At 43.7% G+C, this 27,581-nt stretch overlaps 2 protein-coding genes and 1 long non-coding RNA gene across 8 annotated transcripts in view; all 3 read right to left on the bottom strand.

Moving 5' to 3' along the window:
• LOC129049650 (VPS10 domain-containing receptor SorCS3-like) overlaps window positions 1-1,432 on the bottom strand; it is a 222,649-nt gene extending 221,217 nt beyond the window's left edge. For 2 of the 4 annotated variants that reach the window (XR_010136663.1, XM_063714783.1), the window contains exon 1: window positions 68-1,423. Coding sequence is in view for 2 of the 4 variants with exons in the window: in XM_063714783.1 (XP_063570853.1) it covers window positions 68-694 (627 nt within the window). In the remaining 2 variants the exon portion in view is untranslated. Of the gene's footprint in view, window positions 1-67 lie in introns of all 4 variants that reach the window. The other 2 variants (XR_010136664.1, XM_054529514.2) reach the window with 2 other exon arrangements.
• The window catches only part of LOC129047184 (uncharacterized), a 608,921-nt gene that overhangs the window by 252,252 nt on the left and 329,088 nt on the right, over window positions 1-27,581 (bottom strand). The window lies entirely within an intron of this gene.
• Window positions 5,159-27,268, bottom strand: LOC134759834 (uncharacterized). 3 transcript variants are annotated; one of them, XR_010136671.1, is made up of 4 exons: window positions 27,020-27,268; window positions 19,166-19,337; window positions 10,903-11,050; window positions 5,159-8,593 (listed from the first exon to the last, which is right to left on the bottom strand). It is a non-coding gene; the product is annotated as an uncharacterized LOC134759834 (long non-coding RNA). The 3 variants fall into 3 exon arrangements; XR_010136672.1 differs by having other exon boundaries at window positions 24,844-27,268; XR_010136673.1 differs by lacking the exon at window positions 10,903-11,050 and having other exon boundaries at window positions 24,844-27,263.

The raw sequence follows: 27,581 nt of genomic DNA on the forward strand, positions 1-27,581 counted from the left end.
ACCCGCCCCCCGCGATTCCCCTTCGGTGTCAGGAAACAGGTGGACCCGCCGCCGGGTGGGTACTCACGCTGCTGTTGTGTCCCGACCAGTGCACCATGGCTTGGTTGTGGGCCGAGTCGCCGGTCAGCGCGAAGGAGGTGCTGGGCAGCCGGAGGTCTTCAGTCGCCGACCCCCCAGCCCGCGGCGCCTTCACCTCCTCCCGGGAACCCTTAGCCAGGGGACGGCTTCCTCTGGAACCATCTGCCGGAGCAGTGGCCCAGGCGTCCCCGCGTTCCTGGGTGCTTGGGGGCTGCGCCCGGCGACTCCTCCTCGCGCCGCCAAGCTTGGCAGGAGCTGGGATGCCCCGGCCCCGCCGCTCGCCTGCCGGCGATGTCTCTCCGGCTTCAACCTGCATCTCACCGCCTCTGCCGCCGCCCTGCTGGGGCAGCAGCTCTGGTCCGGCCCGGCGCCCCAGCACGGCGGCTCTCCGCGCCGTCGCCAGCTCCTCCGGCCACTGGCTGGCCACTGCCCGCGGCGAGAGTGGAGACAACGCCGGTGGCCGGGAAGCCGGGGCCGCCGGGCGTCCGGGACCGCCTGTCGCGTCCCAAGTGATCTCGGCGCCTGCCAGGACCCACGTCGACAAGAGTAGGAGCCCCGTCCGGACAAGCGGCGTCCCCGGCCAGCCTGCGGGGCGCTCCGTGCGCGCCGCCTCCATCCCGCTGCGGCTACCGCGGCTCGGGCTGCCGAGTGTGTGGCGCCCGCCGAGGTGCGGGTCCGGCGCGGGGGGTGTGCGCGCGCCGGCGAGCGAGCGAGCGTGTGTAGGGGGAGTGGGGAGGGGGCGGCCGGGAAGGAGGTGGCTCCGGCTGGCGCGCCTCGCCGGTCCTCTCCAGTCTTCCCTCCTAGCTCCCGCTCGCCCGTTCTCTCGTCCAGAGGGTGATTCCAAACCCGAGGAAAATTAATAATTGCCCCTTCGGTGCTTTCTTTCTTAAAATCAGATTCCCCCCATTCCTCCCCACTGAGTTCCTCCAGAAATTTGGTAAAAAGGAGTAATCAAAGGTAATAAGAAAATCTTCTTAAAATATGAAAATCAAGCCGGATCCAGGAGGGGCCGGCAATAGACCCCAATCCCGAGTCTCTCCGAAATCCAGCCTCCAACGTGCTCCCGGCGAAGAGTTGGGAGCCGCTTCTGGACGCGTTTGGGGGTTTACTCTTCGGGCCTATTATGAGGGGCGGGAGATGGCGCGCGGGGAGGGTACAGGGGTCTCGGGGGAGAAGGAGGAGGAGTTGTGTGCTCAACGCCAACTGTTTGCGTTCTAGAGCCGAGGGGGAGCCAGGTGCCTCCGCGCGGGGAGGCTGCGCACGGAAGCCAAGCGCGGGATGCACCCGGGACTCTGCTCGCTGCTCCCCGGCCCGGCCGGCTCCCGGCCAAACCCCGCCACCCGAGGCCTGCGCCCCCGCGCGGGGGCGTGGGGAATGCGTGCGTGCGCGTGCGTGCGCGCAGGCAGGCGGGCGTGAGGCGAGGGGTTCGCAGGGGGCTGGCGGGCCGACCGGGCGCTGCCGCGTGGGGGCACCTGGCTGAGCCGGGCCAGGAGCGCGGCTGGATGTGAGGGGGCGCGCGGTTCCGTGCGTGCGCGTTTGCACGAGCATGTGTGCGTGTTAGTGTGAGCGATGGCAAGTGGGGCGGGGGCGGGAGGTGTGCGCTCGGCTTTTGGTAGCGCGCGGATCACGCACGGGCTGTGTTTGCATTTCCAGGAGCCTGCGAGTGGTCAAAGAGGCAATGCTGAGAACCAGGCAGGCCGCTCTCGGCAGCCCCCTCCTCTTGGCGCCCCGAGCACCCACGGCCCCCACTACTAGCGGTTAGAACCTGATAAAGCCTCCTAGGGGATGAGGGAAAAGAGGCGGAAGGCCCCGGTGGGATCGGGGACTTGCCAGATCTTCTCGGTTGAGGGATGCTCCTTGCCCGGACCTCCCGACCAGAGGTGGGGCGAGAGAGTAGTCGAGATGTCTGCTCTTCCAGGGAGGATCCGGACCTCATTTTGCTGCTAGGATTTTGAGGTCGTGCCCTCACTCTCCCCAGTCCGTTTCTGAACGGACTCAATTGTTTCAAAGTGTCGGCCGCCAGTTAAGAGGGTACTCGGGCGGGAGCCGCGTGGGCTTATCTGGTCCCCAATCCGCGACTGCAGGAGTGTAGCCTGCGCGCTTGCTGCAGCTGAGACCCTTCGTGACCGTAGGAAGACGGAGACTTTAGGTGGGCTGAAGGGAAGTGAGCTAAACCCAAAGACGACCTCCAGCTGCGGTTTACAGGCCCCAGGACATGTGGTGTAGCCCGCCGCCTCCGAGAAGCCCCTGGGATTTCTGGGGGTTGAAAAGTCTGAGACTAGAGGAGCTAGAGGAGGAGCTATTAAGAAAGGAGCAGGCAGGAGGGAGGAGGCTTAGGGAGAGAGAGACAGCCTCCAGCCCTGCTCTTCCCCTTCGGGAGTAGATAGAGTTCCTCCTCTCTGGAAGATGGTTAAAGTGGATCGAGAGTGAGGGGAATGCGCGGAGAGGAAAGAAAGGTGAGAGGAAGGAATGAAGGAGAAAATAGAGGGAAAGGGGGAGAGGGAGAAGAGAGGAAAGACAAGATGAAGGAGAAAAGGGGCGAGAGAATGGTGCAAAAGGAAGAGGGAGATAGAAGAGGAGGCGAAAGGGCGCCAGGTAAGAGCCAAGAGGGCTGGAGGAGGCAGAAGAGGCGCCTGAGAATCTAAGCTGGCCAAAGAGGAAGACATCCAGCGATTCCCGAGAGCCCCCGCCCTCTTGAACTTGCCTTTCCACCCGGTGCCAAAATGGCAATTAGCAGCGGGGAAGGCTGGGCCGAAGAACCAAGCCAGCGACAACGTCCGGCCCAGAATGGGGCGGGTCCTGGCATCTGTGGGTTTCCAAAGACAGGGCGTAGCGGGTAGTCCCAAGAAAAGTTCCAGCGCCGCAGGCCCAGGTGGGCGCGGGACCGGGCGCTGGACGAGAGCCGGCTATCCGCGAGTTCCCAGCGCCCCTGCCGGAGGAGGCCTGGCGCTGCAGCCCGAGCCGAAGCTCGGGATTCGGGAGGGACGCGGTGCTGCTCTTCTCTTCAGGCTCTGGGCGGAGGTGCCACAGTATTAGAGATCTGGGCGGACCCGAGGCTCACACAGCCCGGAGGAGTGTGGTCTCCCAAGTCCTATGCGCCCTGGGGAGGTGCACCATCCGGTCTCCGCAGCTTCCCGCGGCCTCTGAGCAGGAGCAGTCGGGTGCAAAAGAGGCAGACGCTCTGAGAGGGGCCTCCTTCTCTCTCTCCTGTCTGAAGAAGGCCCTACCCAGATGGAACCCGGGCAGAGCTGGATCCTTGGGATGGGCTTGAGGAGATGTAGCTTAAAAGCTTTTGTTTGAAAACAAACAAAAAAGGAAAGACTCCCGCAAGTGTGACATTTTCACATGCCTCCTGCACCAGTCCGTTTTCGTGGCCTTGCTCCCATCAATTATAGTCTTCTTCCACCTGCAGCCTCTCCCTCCTTTACCCTTTGCCTGAAAATCCTTGCCCTCAGCCCTGAGCTGCCTCTGTCCCCGCCCCCACCCCCAGCCCCCTGCCTCCAACCCCCTGCTTCTGAGTCCCCATTAGCCTTCTCTAGTGCCCAAACTTCTCCCAGTAGTTCTCACCTGTACCCACAGTATCCTCTTCCTCACTCCTGGACTTTTTGCAATTTGACATCTGCTTTTAGGCGACTCAGTCAAAGGCCTACCCCAACACGCCTGACAGCCTCACTCAACAACCTCTTCTTCCTGCATGTGTAAACTTGTCCCATCTGAAAAGGTCTCCTTTGGTCTACATGGTACCAGGATCTTCTGGGTCCTCCCTGGCCAGCCTCAGTCAAGCTTGTCTTCTTTTATCCACATCTTAAATTCTGAGCCCCAACCTCCATCATTTCCCCCAGTTCTCCGTGCTTGGCTCTCATTCTGTTTTCCCTTTCTCCTTGTCTGAATGAGCCCAGTGATCAGGCCCATTTCTGTCCTTCTATACCGTTTCCTGCTGTTGACTCCTGGATCTACACCTTCACCACATCCCCTCTTGAGCTTCACACCTGACTTCCTCATTGCTTCATACGTGTTATGTGTTCACCTTGAAACCCATATGCAGCAAAACCTAAAACCATCACCCCAACATCTTCTTAGTCACCTAGACACTTGACTTGCAAGCTTGACTCCCTCTTTTGGATCCACACACCCCTAAAAACTCTTGTCTCGTCCTATTTTTAAAAGCCTTTTTTTTTTTTTTTTTTTTTTTTTGTTACCACTCCTCTCCTGTTCATTCCTAGAGCCACTGCCTTAGATCTGACCCTCAACATCTCTTGCCTAAGGTTTTGCAATAGTTTCCTCTCTTCTCCTGGTCTTCGTTTCTTTCCTTCTCCTAGCCAGCCTCCACACTGGCACCTTCAAATAGAAATGTAATGTAAGCCACATAGGAAATTTTAAACTTTCTAGTAGCTTTATTGAAATAAAAAGGAACCAATGAAATTAACTTTAATTTTTATTGAACTGAAGATACCAAAAATAGTTTCAATTTGTAATCAACATAAAAATTATTGATGTATTTTTACATATTTTTGCACCAAGTCTTCAAAATCCAGTGTGTATTTTATACTTACAGCACATTTCCATTCAGACCACCCACATTTTTTCACTACCACATTTCACAACCACATGTGACTAGTGGCTACTGTTTTAAACAACACAGCTCCACACTGTTGACAGAAATAGCCTCTTAGAACATAAGGAAGATTATATCATGAATTGCCCTCCTCAAAATTTTTCAACGACCTACCATTTTTATAAAATCCAAACAGAATGGTATCCAAAGCTCCATGTACTTGCCCCACCTCCATGAACTTTCTTACTGTATTTCTTAAGCCTTGAATGTGTCCTCTGCCACAGTTTTCAACATGGAAGGAGCTTCATGGTAAGAACCCTTCTTCATGGAAGAATCCTCTTCCATGGAGCTTGCCTCCACAGCCTCGTAGTACTTGTTATTATATCATTATTATCACCATCATCATGTCATCATCAAATTCTTTGTTTTCCTATAAGATAGGAGCTGTCCCATGTCAATTTGGAACTTAAAAGAGAGGACTAAGGTTAAAGGGGGCTTCGATTTCCCTTGCTGACATAATACCTACTTCAGCTGGGAAAGGCAGGTTGAGAGTGAGGATTAGCCCTCACACAGTCCCCATAGGGTTGGCAACAAATGCCCACTGGGAATGCATTTTCTCACCAGGGCTTCTGTCCCTGTTAAAAACAACTGGAGAAAGCAAACTGTATACTGTAAGTTATCCATGAGATTACACTAAATGTCACCCAAATAAATCTTTCCGGTTGCTTTTTTTTTTTTTTTTTTTTACCATCACAGTGAAATAACACTTTGGGAAACTGCTTCTTCTCCCTGACATCACAAATACACACAGACACAGACAGACACACACACACACACACACACACACACACACACACACACACCCCCTTACCCTTCCAGACCCTCAATAATCTAATAGATATTTTGCCATCAGCACTCACAGCAGGCACAGATAGAGAAGCATTCAAATGATGCCTATTTCCTTTCCTTTTTTTTTTGAGATGGAGTCTCGCTCTGTCGCCCACGCTGGAGTGCAGTGGTGCAATCTCGGCTCACTGCAACTTCCGCCTCCCGGGTTCAATCGATTCTCCTGCCTCAGCCTCCTGAGTAGCTGGGATTACAGGTGCACGCCACCATGCCCAGCTAATTTTTGTATTTTTTTTTTAGTAAAGGCGGGATTTCCCCATGTTGGTCAGGCTGGTCTCAAACTCCTGATCTCAGATGATCCGACCCCCTCGGCCTCCCAAAGTGCTGGGATTACAGGTGTGAGCCACCACGCCCAGCCCTATTTCCATATTTTATAAAATGTTCAGCACCTCTTACATGAGGACCTAAAAGCAAATTTCTCTTAAAACTTGTATTTCTCCTGTGAAACTGACATCCTTTCTTAAAGGCTCTTTTAACTGGCTCTGTCTTCTCACTTTGTCTTCCTCTTGTCTCAATAGTCACGCTGAGTACCGAGTTAACTTGTTCTAATGGTCTTCAGTCAAGATTTTTATCCTCTGCTCCCTTTTTACTAAATGCTGTTTTCATTGTTTGATACTCTTTGATCTTACTATATCTGTATATTTTTGATAAGCCACTTCACATTCTTTTTAGAACTAAATAGGAAATTAATTAATTGATTAACATCAAACAACAGTCTACATTGTAACTCTCTGAATTTCTAAGGAGGCAAATGATTATGAAACAAAACCTGAAATGCGGACAAAACCAGCCAGATGATCACTGCAATTAGGACTTCCTGTCACTGTGTGTCCGTGAAGTGTCTGTTTTGCTCAATACTGTATCCTTAGCACCTGGCCCAATGCCTGGCACAGCGATGACCCTCAATAAATGTGCAATAAAAAACAAAACAGATGAATGTAAATAATAATACCTCCGCTGCAGCTACTAACCACCTGTTCTTTTTAGCATGTCAACTTTCTAAAGAGGCAAAAGCTCTAGGACTTGATTGACACTACTTTCCACCACACCTTATTGCATGGTATCAATGTTCTTATTGTAAGCCACAGAAAACAATTCTCCAACACAAATTTGGAGAAAATTATCTTATGAAAAGCAGCCGGGCATGATGGCTCATGCCTGTAATCCCAGCACTTTGGAAGGTCAAGGCAGGCAGATCACTTGAACTCAGGAGTTCCAGACCAGCCTGGCCAACATGGCGAAACCCAGTCTCTACTAAAAATACAAAAAATTAGCCAGATGTTGTGGTGAGCGCCTGTAATCCCAGCTACTCAGGAGGCTGAGGTAGGAGAATTGCTTGAACCCAGGAGGCAGAGGCTGCAGTGAGCCAAGATCACACTACTGCACTACAGCCTGGGTGACAGAGTGAGACTCTGTGTCAAAAAAAAAAAAGAAAATTATCTTATGAAAATGATATTGAGTAACTCTCAAAATTGCTGGGCGGGCTGGAAAGCTAGGCTCAGGGGTTCTGCAGGCAGAATGACTCCTGAAATCACACCACGGAATTGGTCCTATAAGGACCCTATTACCAGCATCACTAAGCCTAGATGCTACAGCTTTAACAAGCACCACAAGAGTTGAATGCTGAATGTTGCTGCCACCTCCATTGTCACCAGCTAGCCTTCTGCTTGCTTTTTTGTATCACTAGCATTGATTGGCCAAGCCTAGATCACTAACCCCTACTCTAGAGATGCAATGAGGAAGCAGATCTGCCTCCTGAGGTGGGAAAGTCTCCCACACACACAGAAGGGAGTTCAGATGTTGGGTAGCCACAGGATGAAGCAAGATAAATGTCCACTACACCCATCACCAAAAAAAATATTTCTTAGAGAAAGAAAGCGACACTGTTTGCCTTCATCTTGAACTTCTTGTAGAAAACCAAACTAAAACAAAATCCTGACGAGGCAACATTTCACACAACACCTATGTGGAATTGGATGCTTAACTAGGGAAACACTTCTCCCATGGAGAAGGGGAGAATAGGGGAGGGGTGACCATCTGCCCAGTGGTTATAGGTATAGGAAGTAACATTAAGAATCCTGTCCACAAGGCGCCAAATACTTCATGATGAAGGAAAAGTGGAAGAAAAAAAGGCAGCAGAAAGAAGAGGAGAGCAGGAAATAGCTACCTGGAAAACACACTTAATAAGGACTTCCTTTAAGTCAGGCAATACGTCTTCTATGGCCATTGCATCACTTAATCCAGACAAAGTCATTTCTTGGTTCCAATCAGTAGATTAAGAAACAAATATATACAGTTGAAGCAGTGATGCTAGGGGAGATAATGTAGGAGATAATGATGAGTGATAATTTATGCTGTGCACTAACTCTTGACTAGAAATATGGTAAGGACCCACCATCATGCTATTGGAGTGACTGAGAGTCCATACTTTAGAGAAAAATTACCTATGTTTCAATTCCAGCCCTACCAACTACCAGTTGTGTGACCTTCGATAAATCAATCTCTCTATACTTCAATTCCTCATGGGTAAATGGAGATGGTGACAATACTTAATATAGGGGGTCACAATTAAGATTAAATGAATCAATGGCATAAAGCACTTGGAACAAGGTCTAGCGAAGATTAAGTGCTAGATAAATTTGGCTATAAATGTTCTTATTCTCCTGAACAGTCCTGTGGAGGCTAGTACTTTGTCCCCATTTTACAGATAAGGAAACTTTGAGTGAGAGAGGTTGGATTGCATAGCTTGCGAGTAACCAAACTAAAGGATCTGTCTGATCCAGACAGACAGCTCTCACACAGTGGTCTACACTGTCTTCCTGACCTACATCCCACAGCATGCCCCAGGTAATATTTACATTTTGGTCTATTTGGCTCTGAAGTCAGAGTTCTTCCTGCTGCATCCTCTGTCTTGCCACCCAGGAACTTATCACCAGGACTAATGCTGATGGCTGGTCCTCGCTGGGCACATGGCTTCCACAACATGCCTTACAATTTGGGAAGAGGTTGATGATTTAGTTGGTGACATCCTTCTCTTTAGATGCCATTTACCTCCTAAAGAAAAGAAAATTATGGTTGGTGAATTCCAGACCTGTGTTCAAGTTGCGAGGTTGGGCTAAAGAAGTAAAGTCAACAATGGAAACTTAACAAGCTCTGGGAAAGAACATACTCATTAAGCTGCCGAAAGTCATCAGCAACTTAGTTGACATTTTCCCTCTAGTCACATCTCCAAAAGAAAAGGAAGACATCAATCTAATGAGGTGGAGGTAGTTGGGAAAGAAGTTTTGCAGGAAAATAGTTTTTCATTTTATTCTTCTCCCTAATGATTCACAATGCAAAGCCGCATTTCTTAGAGAAAAGTCTGTCTTTTACAGCATGGCTCTTAAATTATAATGGATTTCCAGGAAGTTCTAAGAAAGTTTGGCAAAGCTAACGGGAAGTTCTTGAGTCAAAGTCATTTACTATCCAAGGAGTCCCCTTCTGAGTCAAAGTCACTATCGGAAAAGTCCCCTGTCCTCCACGAATGGGCCTTCCTGGTATCCCTGCTACACTCCATCGCTGGCTAAGGAAAGCATGGCCTTGATACTAATGGTGATGGTCTTCAGAGGTTCACAGTGGGAGACATTGGTCAGTCAGGCAGAGAGAGATACATTATTCCATTTTCCCATACTAAAAGAAAGCATTGTAACATCTTCCCCATAATGTCGTTTTCAAGAAGTAAATGAAGAATATATGCAAAAGCTTAACCTAATGACAGATCCTCAATAAGTGCTTGTCAACTGAATGAAAGAGTAATGGAAAGAATGAACTTGTACAGAAAACAGAAAGAAGATTTGGGCAATTTAGTTAGAATATCCTTAATAAAAAGCAGGAGGTTATCTAGAAGAGGTGAATATGAAGAGAGGGAAGTCTAGTCCTGGCTTCACCGGTGTTACTTGAGAGGTTCTAACAAGTCTTATTGTTGTAACAGGGTTGTAACTGGGCTTGAGGATTAAAGGAGGCAGTTTACAAGGAAACGCTAAGCAAACTTTAAAGAGCTACATAAAAGAAGGCATGGGTGTGTTGTTTTAGTTGCCATCAGTATAGTTACACATTTCATCTCCTTTGATTTGGCATCTTCCTAACCCAAGCAAGCTACAGTTCTGATTTCTAGAAGCCAGTATACACTGAAAGTGAGTCTGTTGCACCCAATCTCCCTTTCCTGTTCACACTCTTTATTCTGTGCTTCCCCATTGAAGTTCATAGACAAGGAAGCATCTAATTCATACCTAAATGGTGACGCCTTAATGTACCCTTCCCCAGGAGTACAATATTTGCATTTAAAAAGGCATCACCAACTTGCTACACCAAGTTTAACAAAGAGATTAGACAACCATGGGCAACTCCAGGCAGCAATGACAGTGAGACCCAAGCAGAATTGACCTCTTCCCCCCAGGTGCCAGTGGCAGGTTAAGGCCTGCATAACAGAGAAGAAAATACAACTGGGGGGAAAAGTGGTTAAAGCAAAAGGAAGAAGAGAGAGGCATGAGAGAAGGAGAAAGAGTAGAGGTGCCTAGGTGGTAGTTATAGTTGTGTCGGGCAGAAGAGAGAAAATGCAGACAGATGTGTTTTCAGGGAGTAGAAATGAGACATGATCTCCAGGGAGACTGCAGAGCCTAGTGGTCAAACACAAAGATTCTGGATTCAGAAAGAGTGGTGTTCAAATCCTAGTTCTGCCTTACCAGCTATGTTACCTGGTGTCTAACCCATCTGAGCGTCAGTTTCCCCACCTGTAAAATGAAGATATCGGTTGTCCCTCTCTCAAAGAGTTTTTTGAGGATCCAATGACAGAATGTTTGAATAGTGTCTGGTACATAAGAAAGACTTAATAAATAATTATTAGACCCCCTTTTACCATCCATCCCTAACTCCACCACCCCCCAAAAGAAGTGTCTTCCTCTGCCCAATGATGCAGGATTTCCTTCATGAGAGAGCAAAGCTTTTAATTTCCCCAGGTGGGATTAGCCTTCAAGAGCAAATAACTTCATAGAAATCGCCTTGATGCCTGGCTTCAATGCTATGGCTCTGAACAAGAGGTGAATATGTGTCCATCTCCTCCATTTAATCTTCCCAGTGTCCTGGAGAAGCGCAGCGCCCGGGCCAGTATCTCTATTCTACAGGCTGAGACTCTGATGCTCAGAGAGTTAAACCCACCGTCCAGGGCGAATGATGTGGCAGGGGACGTTCCTAAGAGCAAGAAAGAGGACCCGGGGTCGAGAAACCAAGAGGAAGGAGGAGCTCCCCAGAGGAGCAAGAACAGCCAAGTAAAGATGGGGCTGCAGCTCAGAAGAAGCGTGGGACTGGGCAAAGGAACAGGAGAAAACCTTCAGGAATGGCCCGAGGCCACTTCAGCAGCTGCAGGATGGAGAGGAAGATGTATCGTGGACGCGTCTGTGACCAGCCGCTCACGCAGGTTCCGCGACCCGGACCCGTTCGCCCGAATGAGTCAGCATCTGGAGCACCATGGCGGACCTAAGAGAGACGGCATCCTTGGCAAGTTGTTCAAGCGTGGCAGAGAGAGCAAAGAGGAAACTAAATATAGCCTCAAAACAAACACGCGGTCTCCGACGGAACACCCCCTAGTCAGGGCAGCAGAAGGGAGAGTGCGGCCAGGTCACAGAAATCAGAGCCAGAGCCCGGATGAGGGCTTTCCTGCTGGAAACCACGCAGGGGCTTCTCGGCCCTGGGAGTCGGGCAGAATCCATCAGCAGCTCCAACTCCAAACTCCTCTTTCCACAGGTCCGGGTGCCCCTCTGGCATGGGACTTTTGCTTGTATTGCTCTTCTCCTCCACCTTGCCTGATTCACTGTTATCTTCCTTCCCGTCCTCAGTCTATCTTCACCTCCTTCAGGGAGCCTCCCTTGGCCCCACTGAATGAGTCAGGACGCATTCCCCTCCCTGTTATTAAGGTGACTGCATGTCCCAGTTTAGGTTCATTTTCCCAGTGTACTTACTAATGGCATCCCCTTTCACTCTCAACAGTATCCCATTTTGAGCACTAAATCATGTGATCACCCCATCTACTATATGTTCTCCTGGTACCATACACCTCTTCTTAAAAGCATTCTTATAGTTGAATTTCTAAATATGTTTGCCTAGAGGTTTAATTAATGCCTCTCTCCTCCAGTCTATTATAAACTTCATCGGCAAAGAGGTCATACCTATTTTAATTAAACTTCTTATTTTGAAATAATTGTTGATTCACATGCAGTTTATATCTAGAAAACCCCATTGTCTCAGCCAAAAATCTCCTTAAGCTGATAAGCAACTTCAGCAAAGTCTCAGGATACAAAATCAATGTACAAAAATCACAAGCATTCTTATACACCAATAACAGACAAACAGAGAGCCAAATCATGAGTGAACTCCCATTCACAATTGCTTCAAAGAGAATAAAATACCTAGGAATCCAACTTACAAGGGACGTGAAGGACCTCTTCACGGAGAACAACAAACCACTGCTCAATGAAATAAAAGAGGATACAAACAAATGGAAGAACATTCCATGCTCATGGGTAGGAAGAATCAATATCGTGAAAATGGCCATACTGCCCAAGGTAATTTATAGATTCAATGCCATCCCCATCAAGCTACCAATGACTTTCTTCACAGAATTGGAAAAAACTACTTTAAAGTTCATATGGAACCAGAAAAGAGCCCGCATCACCAAGTCAATCCTAAGCCAAAAGAACAAAGCTGGAGGTGTCACGCTACCTGACTTCAAACTATACCACAAGGCTATAGTAACCAAAACAGCATGGTACTGGTACCCAAACAGAGATATAGATCAATGGAACAGAACAGAGCCGTCAGAAATAATGCCTTATATCTACAACTATCTGATCTTTGACAAACCTGAGAAAAACAAGCAATGGGGAAAGGATTCCCTGTTTAATAAATGGTGTTGGGAAAACTGGCTAGCCATATGTAGAAAGCTGAAACTGGATCCCTTCCTTACACCTTATACAAAAATTAATTCAAGATGGATTAAAGACTTAAACATTAGACCTAAAATCATAAAAACCCTAGAAGAGAACCTAGGCATTACCATTCAGGACATAGGCATGGGCAAGGACTTCATGTCTAAAACACCAAAAGCAATGGCAACAAAAGCCAAAATTGACAAATGGGATCTAATTAAACTAAAGAGCTTCTGCACAGCAAAAGAAACTACCATCAGAGTGAACAGGCAACCTACAAAATGGGAGAAAATCTTCGCAACCTACTTATCTGACAAAGGGCTAATATCCAGAATCTACAATGAACTCCAACAAACTTACAAGAAAAAAACAAACAACCCCATCAAAAAGTGGGCAAAGGACATGAACAGACACTTCTCAAAAGAAGACATTTATGCAGCCAAAAAACACATGAACAAATGCTCACCATCACTGGCCATCAGAGAAATGCAAATCAAAACCACAATGAGATACCATCTCACACCAGTTAGAATGGCAATCATTCAAAAGTCAGGAAACAACAGGTGCTGGAGAGGATGTGGAGAAATAGGAACACTTTTACACTGTTGGTGGGACTGTAAACTAGTTCAACCATTGTGGAAGTCAGTGTGGCCATTCCTCAGGGATCTAGAACTAGAAATACTATTTGACCCAGCCATCCCATTACTGGGTATATACCCAAAGGACTATAAATCATGCTGCTATAAAGACACATGCACACGTATGTTTATTGCGGCATTATTCACAATAGCAAAGACTTGGAACCAACTCAAATGTCCAACAATGATAGACTGGATTAAGAAAATGTGGCACATATACACCATGGAATACTATGCAGCCAGAAAAAAATGATGAGTTCATGTCCTTTGTAGGGACATGGATGAAATTGGAAATCATCATTCTCAGTAAACTATCACAAGAACAAAAAACCAAACACTGCATATTCTCACTCATAGGAGGGAATTGAACAATGAGAACTCATGGTCACAGGAAGGGGAACATCACACTCTGGGGACTGTTGTGGGGTTGGGGGAGGGGGGAGGGATAGCATTAGGAGATATACCTAATGCTAAGTGACGAGTTAATGGGTGCAGCACACAAGCATGGCACATGTATACATATGTAACTAACCTGCACATTGTGCACATGTGCCCTAAAACTTAAAGTATAATAATAATAAAATAAAATAAAATAAAGAAATACAAAAAGGCCAGGCATGGTGGCTCACACCTTAATCTCAGCCCTTTGGGAGTCCAAGACAGGAGGATCGCTTGAGTCCAGGAGTTGGAGATCAGCCTAGACAACCTAGCAAGTCCCCATCTCTACAAAAAATAAAATTAAAAAATTAGCCAGACGTGCTGATGCATGCCTGTAGTTCTAGCTACTTGGAGACTAGGTGGGAGTATGGCTTGAGCTCAGGAGTTCAAGGTTGCAATGAGCTACGATGGTGCCACTGCACTCCAGCCTCAGCAACAGAGCAAGACCGTGTCTCTTAAAGGGAAAGAAAGGGAAGAAAGAAAGAAAGAAAGAGAGAGAGAGAGAGAGAGAGAGAGAGAAAGGAAAGGAAAAGAAAAGAAAAGAAACAAAGAGATCAGATGTACCATTTATCATTTCCTCCAGTGGTAACATCTTGCAGAAATACAGCACAATGTCACAACCAGAATATTGACAAAGCTACAGAGCCCTCCCATCATTTCAAGAATCCCTCATATGACCCTTTTATAGCCATGCCCACTTCCCACCTTTCCCCTTCTCCTTAATCTCTGGCAACCACTAATCTGTTCTCCATTTCTATAATTTTGCCATTTCAAGAATGTTATATAAAAAGAATCATACAGTTTATAACCTTTTGGCGTTGGCTTTTCTCGCTCAGCATAATTCTCTGGAGATTCATCTAGGTTGCGTGTATCATTAATCTGTTCTACGCTATTGCTGAGCTGGATTTTATGGTACAGATGTTTACCTGTTGAGGGACATCTGAGATGTTTCCAGTTTTTAACTGTTATGAACAAAGTTGCCATAAACATTTACAGACAGGTGTTTCCATGAATATGTTTTTATTTCTCTAGCATAAATATCCAAGAGTGTAATTGCTAGGTGATATGGTAGTTCCCTGTTTAGTTTTTTTAACAAACTGCCAAACTATTTTTTTCAGAGTGGCTGTACCATTTTGCATTCCCATCAGCAAAGTATTAGTGGTCAAATTTCTCTGAATCTTCTTCAGAATTTAGTGTTATTACTTTTCTTCAATTTTAGCCATTCTGATAGGTGTGTAGTGAAATTTCATTGTGGCTTTAATTTGCATTGTCCCATTGGCTAATGAAGTTGAACGTCTTTTCATGTCTATTTGCCATCCATATATCCTCTTAGAGTAAAATGCCTCTTCATATATTTGACCAATGTTCTGATTGGGTTGTTTTTTCTGTTGAGTTTGACAGTGCTTTATATATTCTAAAAAATAGTCCTTGTTGGGTTTTTGGTTTGAAAATATTTTCTCCAGGTGATAACTTGTTTCTTCTTCCTCTTAATGGGGTTTCTCACAGAGCAGAATTTTTTAATTGTGATGAAGTCCAATTTATAAATTTTACCTTTTATAGATCAATGTTTGGGTGTCATTAAGTACATTTTGCGGCCTGGCACGGTGGCTCACACCTGTAATCCCAGCACTTTGGGAGGCTGAGGCAGGCAGATCACAAGGTTAGGAGATCGAGACCATCCTGGCTAACACGGTGAAACCCCGTCTTTACTAAAAATTAAAAAAAAAAATTAGCTGGGCATGGTGGTAGGTGCCTGTAGTCCTAGCTACTAGGGAGGCTGAGGCAGGAGAATGGCATAAACCCAGGAGGCAGAGCTTGCACTAAGCCGAGATCATGCCACTACACTCCAGCCTGGACAACAGAGCGAGACTCCGTCTCAAACAAAACAAAACAAAACAAAAACCATTTTGCCTAGCTCTAAATCTCGACAATTTTCACCTATGATTTTTTTCTATACGTTTTAGAGTTTACATTTTACATTTAAGCCCATGAACCATTTTGACTTAATTTTTATATTAGGTGTAAGTCAGGTCAAGGTTTATTTTCTTGGCCTATAGATTTCCAATTACTCCAGTACCATTTGTTGAACAAGCTATCTTTTGTCCGTTGAATTGCATTTGTACCTTCATCAACAATCAGTTGGACATATTTGTGATTTTGTGTGAGTTTATGCCTGAGTTCCCCTTTCTGTTGCCTTGATCTATAGTTCTGCCCCTCTACCAAGACAACACAGATTTCATTATAGTAGCTATATATTAAATCTTGAAATTGGGTAGACTAGTTCCTTCCACTTTATTTCTCTTTTCAAAATTGTTTTGGCTATTTTAATTCTTTTGAAATAAATGTTTTGCCTTTTGATATAAATTTTAGAGTAAACTTGTCAATACCTATAAAGAAAATCTTGTTGTTGTTTTGATAAGAGTTGTGTTGAACCTGTACATCAATTTGGAGAGAACTGACTTATTTACTATGATGAATCTACCATTCCATGAACAAAGTATGTCTCTTAAATATTTATAGCTCTGTTGTGTTTTTTATCAGTGTGGTGTGATTTTTAACATGCAAATCCTATACATGTTTTGTTAGATTTACACCTAAGCATTTCATTTTTTGAGTGATTGTAAATGGTATTATAGTTTTAAATTTTTGTGCCCACGAGTTCATCACTAGCATATAGAAATACAATTGAATTTTATATATTTATCTTTTATATCTTGTATCCTGTGACCTTGCTGAACTCACTTATTCCAGGATTATTTTTGTATAACATTTTGGGATTTTGTATGTAATGGTCATGTCCTCTGCAAATAGGGACAGTTTTATCTCTTCCTTTTCAAACTGTATCCGTATTATTTACCTTACTTTCTAAATTGCACTAGCAAGAAATTCCAAAATACGTTGAATAAAAGTAGTGAGTGGATATCTTTGCATTGTTCCTGATCTTAGGGGGAAAGCACTCAGTTTTTCACCAGTAGGTATCATGTAAATTGTTGCTTTTTCGTAGGTACTCTTTACTAAGTAATAAAGGTCTCCTCTATTCCTATTTTTCTGATTTTTTTTACCATAAATTGGTGTTAAATTTTGTCAAATTATTTTTCTGCTCCAATTGACATATCAGTTGATTGTTATTCTTTAACTTATTGATATGGATTGGCTTCCTAATATTACACCAGCCTTGCATTCCTGCAATAAACCCCACTTAGTCATGGTATATCAAATCCTTTTCATATATTGCTGAATTCTATTTGCTAATATTTTGTTAAAGATTTTTGTGTCTATATTCATGAGTAATATTGGCCTGTGGTTTCCTTCCTGCCTGCCTGCCATCTTTCCCTGCTTTCCTTCTTTCTTTCTTTCCTTTCCTATCTATGCAGTTTTACTATTATGATAATCCAAACATCATAAAATGAATTGGGCTATATTATATTCCCTCCTCTTATTCTGTCTGCAAGAGATTGCATAGAATTTTTGTTTGTTTGTTTGTTTGTTTGTTTTCAGACGGAGTCTCACTCTGTCGCCAGGCTGGAGTGCACTGGCGCGATTGTCTCCAGGCTGGAGTGCAGTGGCGCAATCCCGGCCCACTGCAACTTCTGACTCCCGGGTTCAAGTGATTCTCCTGCCTCAGCGTCCCAAGTGGCTGGGATTACAGGCGCATGCCACCACGCCCAGCTAATTTTTGTGTTTTTTTTTAGTAGAGATGGGGTTTCACCATGTTGGCCAGGATGGTCTCGATCTCCTGACCTTGTGATCTGCCCACCTCAGCCTCCCAAAAGAATTGGTCTTAATTCATTAAGTATTTTATAAAATTCTCCAGTGAAACCATTTGGGCCTGGAAATTTGTTTTGTGGGTTTCTTCAGTTATCAATTTAATTTTTTAATCATTATACTACTATTCAAATTATCCATTTCATATTGGGTAAGTTGAAGTCACTGGTGTTTTTTTTTTAAAGAAAATTGGTCTATTTTGTGTATGTTGTCAAATCTGTGGTGTAAAATGCCCTAATTATCCTTTTGATGTCTGCAGAATGTGCAGTGATATCCTCCATTCCAAATATTGCTATCTTCTTTTTATTTTGTCAGTCATGCTAGAAGTTTGTCAACTTTATTTCTCATTTCAAAGAACCAGCTCTTCATTTCAATGATTTTCTCATTTGTTTTTCTGTTTTCAGTTTCATTGATTTCAGCTGTTTTCTTTATTATTTCTTTCCTCCTGCTTGCTTTAGGTTTATTTTGCTCTTCTTTTTCTAGATTCTGAAGGTAGGAGCTTAAATTATTGACTTGAGACCTTTCCTCTTTTGTAACATATGCATTTTGTGCTATAAATTGCTCTCCCAGCATTACTTTAGCTGTATCCCACAAATTTTGATACGTTGTTTTCACTTTCATTCAGCTGAAACTTTTTTTTAATTTCCCATGAGACTCCCTCTTTGACCCATGAATTATTTTGGAGTATGTCTTTTTGTTGCCAAGTGTTTAGAGATTTTCCTATTGTCTTTCTGTTATTGATTTCTAGTGTGATTCCATTGCTATGGGAGAATAAATTTTGTATGCTTTCCGTTTTTTAATGTGTTGAGGTTTGTTGTGTAGCTGAGGATATGGTCTATCTTGCATATGTTCTGTGAGCACTTGGAAACAAAATATATTCTACTATTGTTGGTTTGGATATTCTGTAAGTATTGACTAGATCCTGTTGGTTGATGGTGGTGTTGAGTTCCTCTATATTCTTGCTAATTTTCTGTCTAGTTATTCTATTATTTGTCAAGAGAGGGGTTGATGTGTCTAACTATACTTGTGGACTTTTTAAAATTTCTCCCTTCAATTGTATCAGTTTTTGCTTCACATGCTTTGCAGCTTTTTTGTTTGATGCATACACATTTAAAATTGCTATTCTTAATAGATTGACCCTTTTGTCATTATATAATATCTCGATCTCTGGTAATTGTCTTTGTTCTGAAGTATACTTTATCTACCATTGATATAGTTACTCTTGTTTTCTTTTGATTAATATTTGCATAATATATCCTTTATCATACATTTACAATTCTATTTGAAGAGAGTTTCCTTCAGATAGAATATAGTTTAGTAATGTTTGTTAAACAACCCTGCCAATCTCTTTTATTTTGTATATCTAGACCATTTATAGTTAATGTAATTAATTATGTGTTAGAGCTTAGTTCTGCCATTTTCTTTTTTGTTTTCTATTTATCCTCTTTGCTTTCCATTTTTCTGTTTGGTTTTTCTTACCTCCCTATGGCTTTCTTGAACATTTTTTAAATTTCATTTTTATTTTTCCATAGCATTTGAGTGTATCTCTTTGCATAGCTTTTTTTTTTTTAGTGATTGCTCTGGGTATCGCATTAAATACATGTAATTTATCACAACCTGCCAGTTTTTCATTTACCAGTTTGAGTAAAGTACAGAAACCTTACTTTCCTTTATGTTCTTTTACCCTCCCCCACTTATGATATAGTTATCTTGAGTATTTCCTGTACATACGTTTAGAACCGCATCAGATAGTGTTACAATTTTTGTTTCAACCAACAAAGATAATAGAGAAAACTAAAGAAGATAAAAAAATTTATTTTATTTACCCATATTTTTGTTTACTGGTGTTCTTCCTTCTTTCTTGATGTTACAAAGTTTCTTCTTTTATCATTTCCTTTATTTGTATAGTATTTCCTGTAGCCATTTATTTAGAGTAAGTCTGCTGGCAAATCCTGTTAGTTTCTCTTCATCTGAAAATGCCTCCATGTCCTCTTCATTCTGTTTTTAATTGAATATTGACAAATTATAATTGTATATATTTATGAAGTACAAAGTGATGCTATGATGTATGTATACAATATGGAATGATTGAGTTAAGCTAATTAATATATTCATCACCTCAAATACTTATTATTTATTCCTCCTAACTGAACCATTGTATGTTTTAACCAACATCTTCCCATATTCCCAAACCGCAGACTCTGATAACTATCATTCTGCTCTCTATTCCTATTATTTTAATTGTTTTAGATTCCACATATAAATGAGAATATGCAGTAGTTGTATTTCTGTGTCTGGCTTATCCCCTTCATTCTTGAAGGATATTTTTATTGATGATGGAATTCTAGCTTGGCATTTCTTTGTATTCAGCACTTGAAATACATTGTGCTGGTTTCTTATGTGCAGACAATGAGAAATCAGTTGTCATTTGAATCATTTTCTTCCCATAGGTAATGCATCATTTCCTTCTTCCTGCTTTAAAGATATTTCTGGCCAGTTGCGGTGGCTCACGGCTATAATCCCAGCACCTTGGGAGGCCAAGTTGGGAAGATTGCTTGCATCCAGGAGTTCGAGACCAGCAGTGAGATCCTGTCTCCGCAAAAAAAAAAAAAAAAAATCAGCTGGGTGTGGTTGTGTGTGCCTGTGGTCCTTGCTACTCAGGAGGCTGGGGCAGGAGGATGGCTTGAGTCCAAGAGTTTGAGGTTACAGTGAGCTATGATACATCACTGTACTCCAACCTGGGCAACAGAGTGAGACTCTGTCTCTTCAAAACAAAAGCAAACAAAAAAAAGGAGATCTTCTGTGTTAAGTTTTCAGAAGTTTGCTTGTGACATGCCTTGCTATAGATTTTTGGAGAGATTATTCTATTTTGGAGATTTATAGATTTTGGGGGAGATGATTTCTATTATTAACTCAGCTTCTTGAATATGTAAGTATGTCTTTTTTAAACTAATTTTTCAAATTGAAGTATATTTGACAAAGACTGTATACATTTAAGGATTTAATATATATGTGTGTATATATATATAAATTCACCTTAAACTAACATATTCCTCATTTCAGATAGTTACCCCTGTCTTTCTTTTTTGTAGGTATGTGGTTTGCCAAATTTGGGAAGGTTTCAGCCATTATTTTTCCAAGTACTTTTCCATTCCTGTCCTTTCTCTTTCTTCTTCTGGGACTCCTAGAACATTTATGCTAGATCATTGTTACAATCCCACAAGCACCTGAGACTGTTCTCTTTATTGGTTTCAGTCAACTTTCTCTCTGTTTTTCAAATTGGGTAATTTCTACTTTTCAACCTGCAAGTTCAATGAATATTTCCTCTGTCCCTCTGTTTTGTTGTTGAATATATCCTCTGAGATTTTTATTTTCAGTGATTACGCTTTTCATGTCTAAAACTTCCATTTGGCTCTTCTTTATATCTTTAATTTTCTTGCTTGAACTTTCTATATTTTCATTTGTTTCAAGCACATTTGTAATTACTCTTTGAAGTATTTTTACAATAACTGCTTAAAACTCTTCATCAGGTATTTCTAACATCTCTGTCTTCTCGGTGTTGGTATCTATTAATTGTCTTTTTGCATTTCATTAGGTATCTTCCTGGCTCTTAGTGTGTCAAATGGGTTCTGGTTAAAACCTGGATATACTTAGTATATAAGATGCTGGATCTTATTTGAGCCTTCTGTTTCAGCTGAATTCTGTTCAGCTCTGGCAGGGGAAGGGGAGGGTGTCACCTTGTTACCACCAGGTGGGGGTATATGTCCACATTGCCTCCTGGGCCTCCATTGGCACCTAGGTAGGTGGGGCTGGACAGAGGTGAGAGTCCTCTGTCCCCACCAAACCTCCATTCATAACTTTCTGGCTGGGAGGTGTAGAAAGGTGCTCATTACTGCTTCCCAATTGGCCTCCACTGACACAAATGGGTAGAAGTGGGGGCTGGGGGGGCACTGACACAAACGGGTAGAAAGTGGCAGGGGGCGTTGGTTTCATTACCACTGGGCAGGTGTGAATGTCCTGACTCTCCACCAGGCCTCCTCTGACACCACCCCAGCAGGGATGCACAGGGTGGCTTCATTATTGCTGGGTGGGAGTACAGGAGCTTTCTACTGACACTGCAGGCAGGGATGCCTCATCACCACCTGGAGCAGAAGAAAGTCTCAGCTTTCTACCTGGTCCTCTCTGACACCATTCCTGCAGAGGAGTGCAGCACCTCCTTACAGCCTCAAGAGGGTGGAGGTCTAGCCTCCCATGTAGCCATTGCAAGTATGGGGGTTGGGGGTAGCCACAGTTTTTTCTGTGGTGTTTGGCTAGAGTAGAGCCATTAGTGTCTGAAAGTCCCCTGTCTTGTTAGGCTGCCTCTTTCCTGGTCCTTTGGCTACAGAGAGCAGGAATTGTATTGTCTGCACCCATTGGCATTTCTTGGTCACTGGTTTCTTCATCTCTAAGAAAACCCAGGGAACTCACCACTGTGTCATTTCATTGGGTCTTAAGGTCCCCAGAAAATCTGCCTTCTTTCCATTTTTCAGAGTCCTTTTATGTTTGTTTTATAGACAATGTCCGGGGGTTTATTGTACATAGCAGAAGGAGTAAAGAAAAGTACATCTATTCCATCTTCCCAGAACTGATCATATCTATTTTTGTTTACCATTATATCTTCAACAGCAAACCAAGTTTCTGGTGCAGAGTAGAAGACCCTGTGTAAATAGTTGTTAGATTCATTAGAATCAATGAACACAACTAAATCCAAATTCTCCCAGGATTTAAGTAAGCCTCTTCCGCATGTAAGCTTTTTGGTGGATCTAGGCTCTCTCCTAGTCTATAAAGGGGCTCCTTTAAGAATTAAGTGACTTTCATTTTCTGTAGCAGGTGCATCCCTGAAGATTTGTGTATCTGTCAAGTTGAGGCAATCATAGAACCAACATCATAGGTTGTGGTAAGGATTAAATAAGGAATCCACATAAGCACTTGGAAATACCTCTGTCAAGTTGTAAACTCTCAATAAATACCATTATTGTACAAAAAGCTGAATTTTTGTCAGTTGGATTCCATTTCTTACTGATTTGTCTTATCATTCTAGAGGTGATGTCACTTCATTTCTGACTCATTTTCAACTTAGCATGGTCCCCAATGCTTAGTTTCTCAGCCTTCCTCATGGCCTTTGTGACAAGCCATCGGTAATCTACAAATGGACTGGCAGTTGGTGCAGCTAAGGGTCTTTAGAATTCATTGAATTCTGTTGTTCTTTCTTTTGTTCAGCACTTACATCACCCCCTAATTGTTCCATTTTATAAACTCACATATTTGTTTCTTGAATTCTGCATGTTTGGAATTGAGCATAATTAGCTCTTACATCTACATGCTACATTTTATACAAGCTTTCCATTGGCTCATTGTAGGTGGCACAGGTATAATAATATCTCTTTTCTCTGTTGATAACTATCATCATAATAATAACAAAAGTGTCTGTTTGTGGAGCATTTACTATATACCGGCCCTTTTTCCAAAGCTTTACCAGCATTTTCTCAATTAATCCTTATGAAAGAGCTGACATACAGGCCCTCTCACTATTCCCATTTTTCTAATGAGAAAACTAAGGTTTAGAGAATTCCATAACTTGATTAAGGTTATAAGGCTACACTGTGTTGGAGCCAGCATTCCAACCCAGGCCTGTTGGAGGCCCAGCCCAGGGCTCTTGCCTGGGGAGTGGGGCCACCTTCTTCAGCAGCAACCACCACCACACAAATCAATAAGATTTCCCCAGAGACACCCTCTTTCTAGAGGTAAAGCAGTTTAAATCCTGAGGAAATCTGGCTCATGGAAATAAAAAATTCAGAAGGGCTAACAGGAGGAGGTCTGAGTTCTGCTTAATTGACCTGGTGTAATTATTTCCATTGAATTGCTCTACATCTGGGGACAGATATTTATTTACTAAGCAGACTGGCCCAGTAGTTCCCTTCAGCACCTGCTTTAGTCTGGAAGAAGTTAATTGCATGGAAAGTTTTCATCTAAATCACTGAGTTTCTTATCCCCAACAATGCCAGGAAAACACACACACACACACACACACACATAAACTGTCTTATGCCAATAAGAGCTTTGCCAGAAGGACTTTCCCTTAGCTCATGGCTGCTCCTGAATGGAAAGACAACCCATTTGGGTCTCAGTACCACAGTTATTCCAAATAGCCAGAACAGGCCTCTGCACTATAGAAAGTGCAGTGCAATAAGCAGTGTGATCTCTGGACCACCCAGACCAAAGAAAGACGCCCCCATCTCCACCACCAAAAGAAACAAACCAGGAATAAGAGTCAGGGAAAACATGCTTGGCCAAAGTTGCCTTTTCCTGTTTGTGAACACAAGGAGAAGATAAATTATAGCTTCTGTTAGTAACATAATTACTTTAATTAAAATTTAGGGGGTTGGAAATGTTAGTTCTGAATGTCAGATTTCCAGTGACGTGTGTGAAGCCTGGGAGAATAGAAATACAGCCCTGTAAATAAGTAGCATATTATAACTGGAGCAGTGTGTGCTCTTGTATTCACTTAGAGTTAGAGCAGCAATTAAATGATAACCAGGATTCCATTCTCTGCTCTCCCTTGTCTCTGCCCTCATTTCACGCCCAGGTAACAATTGTATGCACAAGACTATGGTGGCTTTCCCCATTCCCCATAAGCAATAGTCATCCTCCAAAGCTCTTCTCAAATTATTCTTTGAATCCTTTCCTGAAGACTCTGTCCCACAGAAATCCTCCCATCCTAATCAGCCACTGTACAGTACTTGTTTTCTGCACCAAGTGTTTTCTCTCTTAATTGGACTGATTTCAGCTTTGTGCTCCGGTCTGTCATATACAGCCTTCTAATTGTGTTGTGTCCCCCTAACAAGATTATAAGCTCTCAGGAGGCACTGAACATGTGATATGAAAGCGCAGCCATTTAGAGCTGGAGGGATCTCAGATACTATACTGCAGATGAGAAAACAGGTTACACAGCTAGTCGGGGGCTAAGCTGGCACTAGTGCTCAAGAATTCTAACTCTTAGTTCATTGTGGGTTCCAACCCTGTCCCAGGTCTGTGGAATTGTTGTTGTTGTGGTTGTTGATGATTTTGTTTGTTTTTTTATTTTTGTAGAGACAGGGTGTTGTTTTGTTGCCCAGTCTGGAGGTGCAATCCTGGCTCACTGCAGCCTCAAATTCCTGGGCTCAAGCAATCCTGTTGCCACAGCCTCCCAAGTAGTTAGGACTACAGGTGCAGGCCACCATGCCTTGCTTTTTTTTTTTTTTTTTTTTTTTTTTTTTGGTAGAGACAGGGTCTCATTATGTTTCCCAGGCTGGTATTGAACTCCTATCCTGGAGTGATCCTCCTGCACTGGTCTCCCAAAACACTAGGATTACAGGTGTGAGCTTCTGCATCTGCTCTGGGAGATTTTGAATGAGTTCTATCAAGTATCATTTTAGTCAGGCATGAGTGAGAGAGTGTTAGGAGGAGTAAGTTGTGGGGGACTTACCCTCAGACCACCGCCCTCCTTTAAGTAGCTTGGGTCCAATCTCCATTCCAGGGAGCCGGTACCACTAACAGGGTGGGAGGCAAGTGTGTCCATAGAAGGAAGGTTACACTGAAAATTGAGGAGAGACTCCTCAATTGAGGCTGACAGGTGACTGGCCACTGCTGTTATAAGGGCAGGAAGTGGTTCTACTCTCTGACGCACAGTGAGAATGGCCAGGCTGGCTCGACTTCCCTGTAGCCCCCTGATCTGGCACAGGACCTGGCCTGTACTGAAGAAGTTTCTCCAGCACCTCCCTCCTCTCTTTTCCCATCCTTGATGTCTTAGCTCAGGCTCCTCAGAAGCAGGCTCTAAGTGGCTTGCCAAAGATGGTGCAACCAGAGAAACCCATAAGGGAGGCAGGGAATCACGGGAAAGAAGGGGAGGAAGCCGATCAAAGGTGCAGTTTCATGAAAAGTCCCACAGAGGGGAGCTTCTCCCAATCCCACAGGAATGCTCTGGAGGGTGTCACCCACAGAGTTGTCCCAACCAGACGATGGGCAGCTGAACCCTCACACTCCCACACCCTCACGCACTGGCTAAGGACCAGCCAGGGAGGCCTAAGTGCCCAGGCTCCTTATCTTCTCATGTGGTTGGGCAGAGTGGACTCAAACATATGCAAAAAGGAGCCACAGGTGCTGCCTGTTAGAAGCTCAGGAACACTGATGGGGTTGGGGCATACAATGGTGACAAGGGATCCAGGGGCACCTGGGCAAAGCATCAAGAGACTGTCCAAGTGTCAGTCTCACTAGGACAGTTTTATGGAGTCAAAAAGCAGTTTAGACACTTAATAAACAAGTATCTTTGGCCTTTGCTTTCTGGTTTTATAAATTGGTGGCTCATGTCTCATTATCTGGACCAGAGGAGGCAGGAAGCAGGCAGGGTATCCATGAGGGAAAGACCCTCGGGGCACAAGTAAAAGAATGTGATGGTTTAAGGAGGAAGGCATGCTGGTTAATACTTTGAAATATTCTCCCACCACACTTACTATGTATGGTAACGTGGGAGTCACTAAGAAGACTGACTGACAGGCTTCCAGTAACTTCCCAGCGTGGCATTTACCTCGGTGTGTCAGGAGGCAGTGGAGTGTACTGTTTAAGAATGTACATTGATTTCGAAACCCAACCTTACAACTAGAGGACTGCAAGTCCCTGGACAAATGACCTAACCTCTCTGAGCCTCAGTTTCATCATCTGTAAAAATGGGGAATGATAAGAATTACCTCACTGATCTGTCGTGAGGAATTAATAAGGTCTGTGTGTGTGAGGGAGAGAGAGAGAGATTTAGTAAAGGCATTGCATATAAGCAGTGCTTGCAGCAGGTTGTATTTCCAAACTCCAAAACATTATCTCCCATCCCATACGTTCTTTAAAACTTTGGCATTTTCTTGCCAAGAGGTGAAGTCTATTTCCCTTCCCTTTGAAGCTGAGGATAAACCAGAAAATTTGATAGATCTTACACCTGGTTCACTTGGAATCTTGCTTTTGGAGTCTTAGGGCCGTCATATTTGGAGGAAGCCCTAACCAGCTCACATGGAGGGAACATATGGAGGCCTCAAGTCTACAATGGAGAGAGAGATGCCAGTAGCCCTCAGCTGCTCCAGTCATTGTCTGACTGCAACCCAAGCCAGAAGTGCTCAGCCACAGCCCTTCTCAAACTCCTGATCCACAGAAACAGTGGGAAATAATAAAATGATTGTTTCTGATTTAGGCCACTAAGTGGTGATTTGCTATCCAGCAACAGATAACCAAAGCAATGCTTTATGAATGCTAGTTATTGCCATTATTATTATTCGCCACAGTAATAGGATATCATTCACAGCCTCACAGGTTGTGAAATATGATTTTGTTTTGTTCCACTAAGAATGAATAAGGATCTCAGGGATGGAGTCTCACTAATCAAGGTCACAGGGGACTGATGTACAGCCCAGAATGCCAATTTATTACCTTACTAGAACTGCAAGGGGTTTAAACATCCCATCCTGAGGCCAGATTATTTCCTTCATGTAAGAAATTTACTTCCAAAACTAAAGTATAATCAGGTTGTCTAGCAAGCATGAAATGAGAATAAGGAAAGTTACTTGTCCTACTAAAGTGATTTGATGGTATCAGGTCAAGGAATGTCTCTGGAAGGAATCTACCTGCTGGCAGGACCTGACAGCCCAGACCTCCTTCCAGGACATCTTTAAATGGCCCTTGGATGGACTCTGACAGCATTGGCTCCTCTGATTTTCTTTTTTCCAGCTTCAATACAGACCAATTCCTTTTCTGCTTAGTAGAGAATTTCTTTAGTCCAGTAGATATTGACAATGTCCTATGAAAAAAATAAAAGTTTCACAGTGTTCTATGAAAAATAAAAGAATGTCATAAATTTAAGAAATATTAGATTCAAAAAAGTGAAAAGGGCTCATTATTACAGCACTTCTCAGAGACTTGAATATGCTAACTCATCATGCAAACCAACAAAGGGAAGATATGACAGGATAATGAACTCTTCCAAACAAACACACCTCCCTCACCTCTAGATTACAGGGTGATGAATGCTGCTTTAAAAACAACTTAAATCAAGTTGCACTCTGAACCAAGAATTATTCTGACTACTTAAGTGGTCTTTGTATATGACTTTTCTGGCCTATTGAGTTGATTTGATAATTTAACACTGAGAAGATTCACCTCATTTTCCTCTTGTCCAAATTCTCTTGT

Source organism: Pongo abelii, chromosome 14 (assembly GCF_028885655.2).
Source record: "Pongo abelii isolate AG06213 chromosome 14, NHGRI_mPonAbe1-v2.0_pri, whole genome shotgun sequence".
NCBI lineage: Eukaryota > Metazoa > Chordata > Mammalia > Primates > Hominidae > Pongo > Pongo abelii.